Source organism: Thalassophryne amazonica, chromosome 2, assembly GCF_902500255.1.
Source record: "Thalassophryne amazonica chromosome 2, fThaAma1.1, whole genome shotgun sequence".
In the NCBI taxonomy this organism is placed as follows: Eukaryota; Metazoa; Chordata; class Actinopteri; order Batrachoidiformes; family Batrachoididae; genus Thalassophryne; species Thalassophryne amazonica.
Genome location: NC_047104.1, coordinates 7291646 through 7303769, shown reverse-complemented (window position 1 = coordinate 7303769; position 12124 = coordinate 7291646). Strand labels below are relative to the sequence as shown.

The window sequence follows — 12124 nt, the reverse complement described above, 5'->3', positions numbered from 1 at the left end:
GGGGGACTTTGGTCACACCCAAAGACGTAAACCTGTGGGGGGGACTTTGGTCACACCCAAAAACACAAACGTTTGGGGGTAGACTTTGGTCACGCCCAAAGACGTAAACCTTTGAGGGGGACTTTGGTCATGCCCAAAGATGCAAACGTGTGGGGGGAGGGAGACTTTGGAATTTCAAGTATGTGAGATGAGACTTTGGTCACGCCCAAAGACACAAACCTATGGGGGGGGAACTTTGGTCACACCCAAAGACGTAAACCTGTGGGGGGGACTTTGGTCATGCCCAAAGACGCAAACGTGTGTGTGGGGGGGTAGACTTTGGTCACGCCCAAAAACAAATGTCTGGGGGTAGACTTTGGTCATGCCCAAAGACGTAACCCTGTGGGGGGGACTTTGGTCACACCCAAAGACGTAAGCCTGTGGGGGTGCTTTGGTCACACCCAAAAACACAAACGTTTGGGGGTAGAGTTTGGTCACGCCCAAAGACGTAAACCTGTGGTAGGGACTTTGGTCACACCCAAAGACGTAAACCTGTGTGTGTGTGTGGGGGGGTAGACTTTGGCCACACCCAAAAACACAAACGTTTGGGGATAGACTTTGGTCACGCCCAAAGACGTAAACGTGTGGGGGGGGACTTTGGTCACACCCAAAGGCGTAAACCTGTGGGGGTGGACTTTGGTCACGCCCAAAGACGCAAACGTGTGTGTGTGTGTGTGGGGGGGGGGACTTTGGTCACGCCCAAAGACGCAAATGTGTGGGGTAGACTTTGTTCACACCCAAAGATGTAAACCTGTGGGGGGACTTTGGTCATGCCCAAAGACTCAAACGTGTGTGTGGGGGGGTAGACTTTGGTCACGCCCAAAGACGTAAACCTGTGGGGGACAGTTTGGTCACACCCAAAGACGTAAACCTGTGGGGGGGGGGACTTTGGTCACACCCAAAAATAAACGTCTGGGGGTAGACTTTGGTCACGCCCAAAGACGTAAACCTGTGGGGGGGACTTTGGTCACACCCAAAGACGTAAACCTGTGGGGGGGGGGACTGTAGTCACGCCCAAAGACGCAAATGTGTGTGTGTGGGGGGGACTTTGGTCACGCCCAGACACAAACCTTTGAGGGGGACTTTGGTCATGCCCAAAGATGCAAAAGTGTGGGGGGAGGGAGACTTTGGAATTTCAAGTATGTGAGATGAGACTTTGGTCACGCCCAAAGACACAAACCTATGGGGGGGGGGGAACTTTGGTCACACCCAAAGACGTAAACCTGTGTGTGTGTGGGGGGTGGGGGAGACTTTGGTCACGCCCAAAGACGTAAACCTGTGAGGGGACTTTGGTCACACCCAAAGACGTAAACCTGTGGGGGAGACTTTGGTCACACCCAAAAACACAAACGTTTGGGGGTAGACTTTGGTTACGCCCAAAGACGTAAACCTTTGAGGGGGACTTTGGTCATGCCCAAAGATGCAAACGTGTGGGGGGAGGGAGACTTTGGAATTTCAAGTATGTGAGATGAGACTTTGGTCACGCCCAAAGACACAAACCTATGGGGGGGGAACTTTGGTCACACCCAAAGACGTAAACCTGTGTGTGTGGGGGGGGGGGGGGGGGGGGGGGGGGGGGGTAGACTTTGGTCACACCCAAGACATAAACCTGTGGGGGGGGGGACTTTGATCATGCCCAAAGATGCAAACCTGTGGGGGGGGGGGAGACTTTGGTCACGCCCAAAGACGTAAACCTGTGAGGGGGACTTTGGTCACACCCAAAGACGTAAACCTGTGGGGGGGGACTTTGGTCACACCCAAAAACACAACGTTTGGGGGTAGACTCTTGGTCACGCCCAAAGACGTAAACCTTTGAGGGGGACTTTGGTCATGCCCCAAGATGCAAACGTGTGGGGGGAGGGAGACTTTGGAATTTCAAGTATGTGAGATGAGACTTGGTCACGCCCAAAGACACAAACCTATGGGGGGGGAACTTGGTCACACCCAAAGACGTAAACCTGTGGGGGGGACTTTGGTCATGCCCAAAGACGCAAACGTGTGTGTGGGGGGGTAGACTTTGGTCACGCCCAAAAACAAATGTCTGGGGGTAGACTTTGGTCATGCCCAAAGACGTAACCCTGTTGGGGGGACTTTGGTCACACCCAAAGACGTAAGCCTGTGGGGGTGCTTTTGGTCCCACCCAAAAAACACAAACGTTTGGGGGTAGAGTTTGGTCACGCCCAAAGACGTAACCTGTGGTAGGGACTTTGGTCACACCCAAAGACGTAAACCTGTGTGTGTGTGTGGGGGGGTAGACTTTGGCCACACCCAAAACACAAACGTTTGGGGATAGACTTTGGTCACGCCCAAAGACGTAAACGTGTGGGGGGGACTTTGGTTCACACCCAAAGGCGGTAAACCTGTGGGGGTGGACTTTGGTCACGCCCAAAGACGCAAACGTGGTGTGTGTGTGGGGGGGGGGGGACTTTGGTCACGCCCACAGACGCAAATGTGTGGGGTAGACTTTGTTCACACCCAAAGATGTAACCTGTGGGGGGACTTTGGTCATGCCCAAAGACTCAAACGTGTGTGTGGGGGGGTAGACTTTGGTCACGCCCAAAGACGTAAACCTGGTGGGGGACCGTTTGGTCACACCCCAAAGACGTAAACCTGTGGGGGGGGGGACTTTGGTCACACCCAAAAATACACGTCTGGGGGTAGACTTTGGTCACGCACAAAGACGTAAACCTGTGGGGGGACTTTGGTCACACCCAAAGACGTAAACCTGTGGGGGGGGGGACTGTAGTCACGCCCACAAGACGCAAATGTGTGTGTGTGGGGGGGACTTTGGTCACGCCCAGACACAAACCTTTGAGGGGGACTTTGGTCATGCCCAAGATGCAAAAGTGTGGGGGGAGGGAGACTTTGGAATTTCAAGTATGTGAGATGAGACTTTGGTCACGCCCAAAGACACAAACCTATTGGGGGGGGGGGAACTTTGGTCACACCCAAAGACGTAAACCTGTGTGTGTGTGGGGGGTGGGGGAGAACTTTGGTCACGCCCAAAGACGTAAACCTGTGAGGGGGACTTTGGTCACACCCAAGACGTAAACCTGTGGGGGGGACTTTGGTCACACCCAAAACCACAAACGTTGGGGGTAGACTTTGGTCACGCCCAAAGACGTAAACCTTTGAGGGGGACTTTGGTCATGCCCAAGATGCAAACGTGTGGGGGAGGGGGAGACTTTGGAATTTCAAGTATGTGAGATGAGACTTTGGTCCACGCCCCAAAGACACACAACCTATGGGGGTGAACTTTGGTCACACCCAAAGACGTAAACCTGTGTGTGTGTGGGGGGGGGTAGACTTTGGTCACACCCAAAGACATAAACCTGTGGGGGGGGGGGGACTTTGATCATGCCCAAAGATGCAAACCTGGGGGGGGTGGGGGAGACTTTGGTCACGCCCAAAGACGTAAAACCTGTGAGGGGGACTTTGGTCACACCCAAAGACGTAAAACTGTGGGTGGAGGACTTTGATCACACCCAAAAACACAAATGTTTGGGGATAGACTTTGGTCACGCCCAAAGACGTAAACCTGTGTGTGTGTGTGGGGGGGGGGACTTTGGTCACACCCAAAAATAACGTCTGGGGGTAGACTTTGGTCACGCCAAAGACGTAAACCTGTGAAGGGTACTTTGGTCACACCCAAAGACGTAAACCTGTGGGGGGGACTTTGTCACACCAAAACACAAACGTTTGGGGGTAGACTTTGGCCACGCCCAAAGACGTAACCTGTGGGGGACTTTGATTACACACAAAAACCAACGTTTGGGGGTAGACTTTGGTCACGCCAAAGACGTAAACCTGTGGGGGGGACTTTGATCACACCCAAAAACACAAACGTTTGGGGGTAGACTTTGGTCACGCCCAAAGATGTAAACCTGTGGGGGGAACTTGGTCACACCCAAAGACGTAAACCTGTGGGGGGAACTTTGGTCATGCCCAAAGACGCAAACGTGTGGTGGGGGGGTAGACTTTGGTCACGCCCAAAGACGTAAACCTGTGGGGGGGGACTTTGGTCATGCCCAAAGACGTAAACCTGTGGGGCGGGGGACTTTGGTCATGCCCCAAGACGCAAACGTGTGTTGGGGGGGTAGACTTTGGTCACACCCAAAGACGTAAACCTGCGGGGGGGGACTCTGATCACGCCCAAAGACACAAACCTGTGGGGGGGGGACTTCCGTCACACCCAAAGACGCAACGTGTGTGTGTGGGGGGTACTTTTGTCACTTCGCTCAACCTAACTAGATTTTTATTTTTACATTTTTTGGGTCATTTCTCATTAAATGGAAGCAGTAAGTTGGATATCGGCCCTGAGGCTGGCGGTGCCGGTGCTTATGTCCTGGATTCTGAAGGGTGAAGTTGAGGCGAGTCTGTGACTCCCGAGGACGGGGCTCCAGGTTACCCATTTTACAAATGAAAATACTGACAAGTGTCTCGTCTGCGGACACACGCAGTTTGCATAATTGGGAAATCAAATCCCCGGTGTACATACTGGCAGACAGCTGAGCTCCCTGCTCTTTAAATAGTGCATCAACCTAAACAAACACACGTGTGTGTGTGTGTGTGTGCACACGGAACAAAGTCACACATTTGTAGAATTTTAACCTCTTAACATTTTCCTGTGGATCAGGAAAGAAGCAAAAAAAAAAAAATATTTTTAATTGTTCCTAGTTTTACTAAATGCGATCATTGTATTGACGCTTTTTTTCATGGGGTACTGTTGCCGTGGTGATACGACCACATTGTCATTTCTCCAGCAGTAATCTGACTGCAATAACCAGACGAGTTACGTGATAACCAGGTTTCTCACTGGTACCAAAACTCAGTAATTTGGTTATTGGAGAAACGGCACACGAACACGGCGAATAAACAGCGTGCACGCTGATGGAATCACGGAGGATCAATACAGCAGCATCCATTAGAGAGCGCCAGCAGGGTGACGCTCCATAAAGGCTCCACCCACATTAAAATGCATGAGCATGCGGTCACAGAGAGGCAGAGCTTCTGTTCTCGTGCACGAGCTCCCAAATCAAAGTCATTGTGACCTCTGACCTCGTCAATACATCTATCTGGATCAATCAGCTCCACGTGAAAGAGAAGAAATGAAGTGATGAACATAAATGTGGAGGTGACGTGGAGGTCAGGACTCACTGTGTGCGCAGCGGTGAACGCCGCGCTAGTGATGGAGGTCGGCAGGTTGAGGCCTTTGGTGATTTCCCTCCAGATCTTCTTGTTGATGACCTCCACCAGGCCGCCCTTGTCCGTCACCAGCTTGTAGAGCATGTACAGGTCCAGGACCTGCTTGGCCATGATCGGATCCGATTGACTGGGGTTCTAGTCCAGACACAGAGAGAAGATCCACAACATAAAGTCCTGCAGGAACACTGGCACATGTGAAGAGGATAGTACAACATTTGAATCACACACGTGATGATACAAGACTTTTGAGAAGTTATTTTCTTCAAAAAAAAAAAAAAAAAAAGCCATTGGCCACATGAATTTTTAATTTTTGTGTGTGTGTGTGTGTGGGGGGGGGGGGGGTGTTGAAGTCATCTGTTCAGCAGTTCATTCGGGAAGTTTCCGGTCTTTATGCACTGATACGGGAACAAAGCAAACTCCATCACAGAGAGTTTCTCTGTGCGCTACTGTTAGCTGGTTTATCCCTTAAGCCAGCGCGGTTTACTTGGGCGTGGCCATCGCTGCACAAAAGCAACTACTTGGACCCATAGTTAAGAGGTAGGTCAGCAGTGAGGACAAGTGTCCATCCAAAGGACATGACTGACCAAAGAAATATGACTAAACCCTGACACCCCAAACACTATTACACGCTCTGCAGTGTGCTTATTAAAAACATATACAATCCATCTAAAAAGCATGAAAATATTTCCTGAAGTTACTTTCAAATTCCCCCTAGTCCACAGTACAATATTTAACAGGTAAAACATTGAAATAAGCCTAAATATATATGATGAGAAACACATCTTGGCGCCATCTTCAACTTCAATCAATCAACTTTTTTCTTATATAGCGCCAAATCACAACAAACAGTTGCCCCAAGGCGCTCCATCTTGAAAGCAAAAATGGCTGCCATCTACAACGGGAAGTGGCTCAAGGCTTCTTTTTTTTGTTTGCAAAAAGTCGACCAAGAGTACCACTGTGCCAAATTTGGTGCTTGTATCACAAAATGAAAGATTCATATGATGCATTTATCTGCTGCACGAAGAACCGTCTTTATGGACACACACACACACACACACACACACACACACACACACACACACACACACACACACACACACACACACACACACACACACCTAATTAGTTTTTATCACAAGTTCAGATCTCACACCTGAAACACATGACAAGTGTCCATGTGATGAGGCACGTCAGACACACGTGTCACATGCAGCAGTACACAGATTACGTGACCCCGTTTAAGTGACCCTGGTCCCTGTCCCGGGTCCAAACATTTATGGCCGAGTGTCACAGAGACAAACTATAAAAACATGAAATCTTGATCCAGCCAAAACAACGACCACATGCTGAGAGCATTTAGTGTGAAAGCAGCTGCAGCGTTTCCTCTGTTGTGGTCACTTTGTGTGCACGCGCACACTTGTGTGTAGCTAAGCCCCGCCCTCAGTCACAGTGGCATTGAACCACTTCGATCACATCACCGGCGCTTTTGAAGGAAAAGAAAAGGAAAATAGAAGGACTACTCATAAAATGCAGTCACTTCAAAGTGTCGCTTTTCTGCAATTTAAGTGCAATGCACTGATGCACCTCACGGACAGTGACACGCTCTACGGTGGCTGACACATTCTATGGACACTGATCCGTTTGTAATCAATGTCTTCATTATATTGGTGCTTTGTTGCAGGTCTAAAACAAAACCCGCTTGATTCTAAGCATGAGATTACATCTGTCTTATATTGAAAGAGTCACAAGATGACAATTAAAAAAAAAATTACGTTGAGATTTATAAATTTATTTTTTCCATCAAGATAGAGAAGAATTTTAAGAGTTTTATGATAACGAATCCTGTTATTATTTATTTTAATTTTACTTATGTCGTGAGATTTATTTTTGTCATCAGGATAAAGAGAATAATTTAAGAATTTTATGATCATGAATCCTGTTATTTAATAATTTTAATTTTATTTATGTTGCACAGATTTATTTTTGCCATCAGGATAAATAGAATAATTTTAAGTATTTTATGATAATGAATCCTGTTATTTATTTATTTACATTTTATTATGTTGCACAAAGTTATTTTTACCATCAGGATAAAGAGAATAATTTTAGGAATTTTATGATGATGAATCTTGGTATTTATTCATCTTAATTTTATTTATGTTGCACAGATTTATTTTTACCATCAGGATAAAGAGAATAATGTTAGGAATTTATGATAGTGAATCCTGGTGTGTATTTATTTAATTTTTATTTATGGTGTGGAGATTTACATTTACCATCAGGATAAAGAGAATAATTTTAAGAATTTATGATCATGAATCCTGTTATTTATTTATTTTAATTTTATTTATGTTGCACAGATTTATTGTTGCCATCAGGATAAAGAGAATAATTTTAAGAATTTTATGATCATGAATCCTGTTATTTATTTATTTTAATTTTATTTATGTTGCACAGATTTATTGTTGCCATCAGGATAAAGAGAATAATTTTAGGAATTTATGATGATGAATCCTGTTATTTATTTATTATTTAATTTTATTTATGTTGCACAGATTTATTTTTGCCATAAGGATAACAAGAATAATTTTAGGAATTTTATGATAAGAAATCCTGTTATGTATTTAAATTGTATTTATGGTGTGGAGATTTACATTTACCATCAGGATAAAGAGAATAATTTTAAGAATTTTATGATAACAAATCCTGTTATTTATTTATTTTAATTTTATTTATGTTGTGAGATTTATTTTTGCCATAAGGATAACAAGAATAATTTTAGGAATTTTATGATAAGAAATCCTGTTATGTATTTAAATTGTATTTATGGTGTGGAGATTTACATTTACCATCAGGGTAAAAAATAATATTTTCAGGAATTTTATGATAATAAATCCTGTTATTTATTTATTCTTTTGAATTGATTTATGTTGATATTTATTTTTGCCATCAGGCTAAAGAGAACAATTTTAGGAATTTTATGATAATGAATCCTGTTATTTGTTCATTTTAATTTTATTTATGTTGATATTTATTTTTGCCATCAGGTTAAAGAGAATACTTTTAGGAATGTTATGATAATGAAGTTTGTTATTTATTATTTTAATTTTATTATATTGTGGAGATTTATTTTTTTACCATCAGGAAAAAGAGAATAATTTTCGGAATTTAATGATCATGAATCCTGTTATTTATGTTTTGGTTTTTTTTAATGCTGCGGGGCTGACATACTTTGGAGCTCCACTGTACATGTGTATTCACTGGTCCACTAATCAATACTGACCCGGGGTCAGTTTGTGACCCCTGGATACTGATCTAAGTGTTTTGGAGCAGTGATGATGCACCGTCAACAGGTCCTGTTAATTTGGCGTGAAAACATATTAGCCCAGTGAAGGCAATCCGGCGTGACCTGGAAAGGAAGTTGACAAACAGCTCAGGCCGCCGCAGCTGCAGACATTTGATTCAGACACATTAATCTCGTCAGCAGATTATCAGCATCAAGCTTGCAAGAAGTGTGTTTGTGCCCGTAGAGGTGCACGTGGCATCACCAGAATGAAAGAGCGCACAGTGGAACCGTGGCGGATTCAGGCGGCAGGCGGGCGTGAATGACGACTTGATTGGTAGAATAATGAAGCTCATTCGGAGGATTGTACTGAGTAAATCCAAACCCCTGTCAGGTGCGGGACAGTGAGCGTGTGAATATTTAATCTCCGCCCGCCACCTAATCTGAAGCCGGAATTAGACTCATTAATGACTTTGTAAAACAGTGGCGTGCTCAGACTGAAGATAGCCTTGATTCGTTTTCTTACTTTGCATCACAGCTTTTAGCAACCAGGCCCGTGGTAAAATCTAATGAAGCAAAATCAGAACTTTAGTTCTCATCACGGTCATGAATGTGGTTGCTGATGGGCCGGGTCAGCATAAAACATTCCTCCACAATAAGCACAGAAAAACCATATAAGAACAAACAGAGGCACCTCTGGGCTTTACAAATTGTTTTTTTTAAGGTGTAAAATAAATAAATAACATTTTCAAGGTTTCTGTCAAAATTTCAGCACCAACAACCTCAAACCATCTCAAAGATCTCAACAACATTAAATCTTCAAATCCAGACTCGAGGATAAACATTTTTTACAGTTTTTTTTTTTTTTTACAGCACACAGTTGAAAAATGCGTTTTATATATATATATATATATATATATATATATATATATATATATATATATATATATACACACACACACACATATACTGTTGTGTAATTTAATGTTTTAATTTATTTTTATTTATCATTTAAATTTAATGTGTATTACTGTACTTTTAGTATCATTTCTGTTTCGTACTTTGACCTCTGGGTAAGTGCTAGAAAACTAACAATTATTTATCATTTATTTTCATTAGTTAATAAGCTGTTAGCTCCATAAAATGTAAAATAAAAACAAATAAATACAAAAAAAAATTGTTTTAAAATGTCCATCAAATTCATCCAGAGCCCAAGGTAACTCCTTTAAATATCTTGTTTTGTTCACAGCTTGAAAATATTCAGTTTACTGGCAGGCTGAAGTAAAATAAACCAGAAAATATTTACATTTAAGCACGTTAAAATTAAAGAATTTTGAAAGTAATTTAAAAAAATGACTCAAAATTATTAATCAGTTATCAAAGAAGTTGTTGACTAATATGCAGTTGTATGTAAAAGTCTGGGCACCCCTGATAATTTCCATGATTTTCCTTTATAAATCACTGGTTGTTTGGATCAGAAAATTCAGTTAAATATATCATATTGCAGACAAACACAGTGATATTTGAGAAGTGAAATGAAGTTTATAGGATTTACAGAAAGTGTGTAATAATTATTTAAACAAAATTAGGCAGGTGCATAAATCTGGGCACCCCAACACAAAAAAAATACATCAATATTTAGTTGATCTTCCTTTTGCAGAAATAACACCCTCTAAATGCTTCCTATAGCTTCCAGTGTGAGTCTGGATTCTGACTGATGGTATTTTGGACCATTCTTCTTTACAAAACATATCAGGTTTGTTGGTTTCTGCGCATGGACAGCCGGCTTAAAATCACACCACAGATTTTCAATAATATTCAGGTCTGGGGACTGAGATGGCCATTCCAGAACATTGTACTTGTTCCTCTGCATGAATGCCTTAGTAGATTTTGAGCAGTGTTTAGGGTCGTTGTCTTGTTGAAAGATCCAGCCCCGGTGCAACTCAACTTTGTCACTATTCATGAACATTCTTCTCAAGAATCTGCTGATATTGACTGGAATCCATGTGACCCTCAACTTTAACAAGATTCCCAGTACCTGCACTGGCCACACAGCTCCACAGCATGATGGAACCACCTCCAAATTTTACAGTAGGTTGCAAGTTTTTTCTTGGAATGCTGTGTTCTTTTTCAGCCATGCATACCGCCCCTGTTTATGTCCAAATAACTCATTTTAGTTTCATCAGTCCACAGCACACTTTGCACAGAGACACTATCTGCAGCAAGATCATTTTGTAGGTTTTTGAAGCAGGTCTGCGGGTTGACTATGACTGTTCTCACCATCCTTCGCTTCAGCTTATCTGAGATTTTCTTGGCCTGCCACTTCGGGGCCTTAACTAGTACTGTGCCTGTGGGCTTCCATTTCCTCACTATGTTCCCCACAGTGGAAAGTGACAGCTGAAATCTCTGAGATAGCTTTGTGTATCCTTCCCCTAAACCATTATGTTGAACAATCTTTGTTTTCAGGTCATTTGAGTTGTTTAGAGGTTCCCATGTTGCCACTCATTAGAAGAGATGCAAAGAGGAGAAACATTTGCAAATAGCCACCTTAAATACCCTTTCTCATGATTGGATTCACCTGTGTAAGGAGGTCAAGGGTCAATGAGCGACCAAACCAATTTTGTGTTCCAATAATTAGTGCTAAATGTATTCAAATCAATAAAATAACAAGGGTGTCCAAATTTATGTACCTGCCCAATTTTGTTAAATAATTATTGCACACTTTCTGTAAACACTAGAAACTTCATTTCACTTCTCAAATATCAGCGTGTTTGTCTGCTATATATTTAAACTGACATTTCTGATCCAGACAACCAATGATTTATAAAGGAAAATTATGAAAATTACCAGGGGTGCCCAAACATTTGCATACAACTCTAAGTCAAACAAGGGCGCAATTTAGAACTAGAAATTGGGGGGAACAAAGTGTGAGGCCCGCAGGGCCGAAGCCCATAGGCCGGGGGTCTGGGGGCCACTTTAGTCCCCCAGAAGCCAATGGTTTCTATATAAGGGTGATTCTTTAACTACGGGCACTATTGGCCTTGTAAACATAATTTCCACCACACCATTGCCTTACAATATAAAGCGCCTTGGGGCAACTGTTTGTTGTGATTTGGCGCTATATACATGTGCTCTGATGTCACTGTTTATCTCCATAGAAACTACCCAAACAGTCTTTCATACAAACTGTTTAAAGGGACATTACAGTGTTGTGGTGGAAATTACGGCAATAGTGTGGGACAACTACATTTTGTTTTAAAAAAGTCACAACAGTTGTATGACACTGAATACCCCAATTATGATTATTTTACTGATATTTATTCAGAGATATTTTAAAACATTAGAAAAAAACGTTTCTTTACCATTCATTTTTATCATTGAAGATCAAAAGTCTGGGTGTGGGACAAGCACAAAACGGCAATATTTGCATATAATGATGCTGAAAAAAGGTGAAAAAGTCATCATAGACTACTAGAACAAATTTCTTAACACACTTTCATTGTAAAGATAACTATAAAAGTGTGAAATTTCCCCTTTTTCTGTTTTCATACAGTATGATCAAAGGACATAATAAGTGCCCGTAGTCTAAGAATCACC

At 42.9% G+C, this 12124-nt stretch overlaps 1 protein-coding gene across 1 annotated transcript in view; it reads right to left on the bottom strand.

The window, feature by feature from the left end:
- Positions 1–12124, bottom strand: part of LOC117501554 (AT-rich interactive domain-containing protein 3A-like) — a 159633-nt gene that overhangs the window by 10652 nt on the left and 136857 nt on the right. The window contains 2 exon segments of the mRNA XM_034160453.1: positions 5197–5207; positions 5209–5379. Of these exon segments, the coding sequence (XP_034016344.1) occupies positions 5197–5207; positions 5209–5379 (182 nt within the window).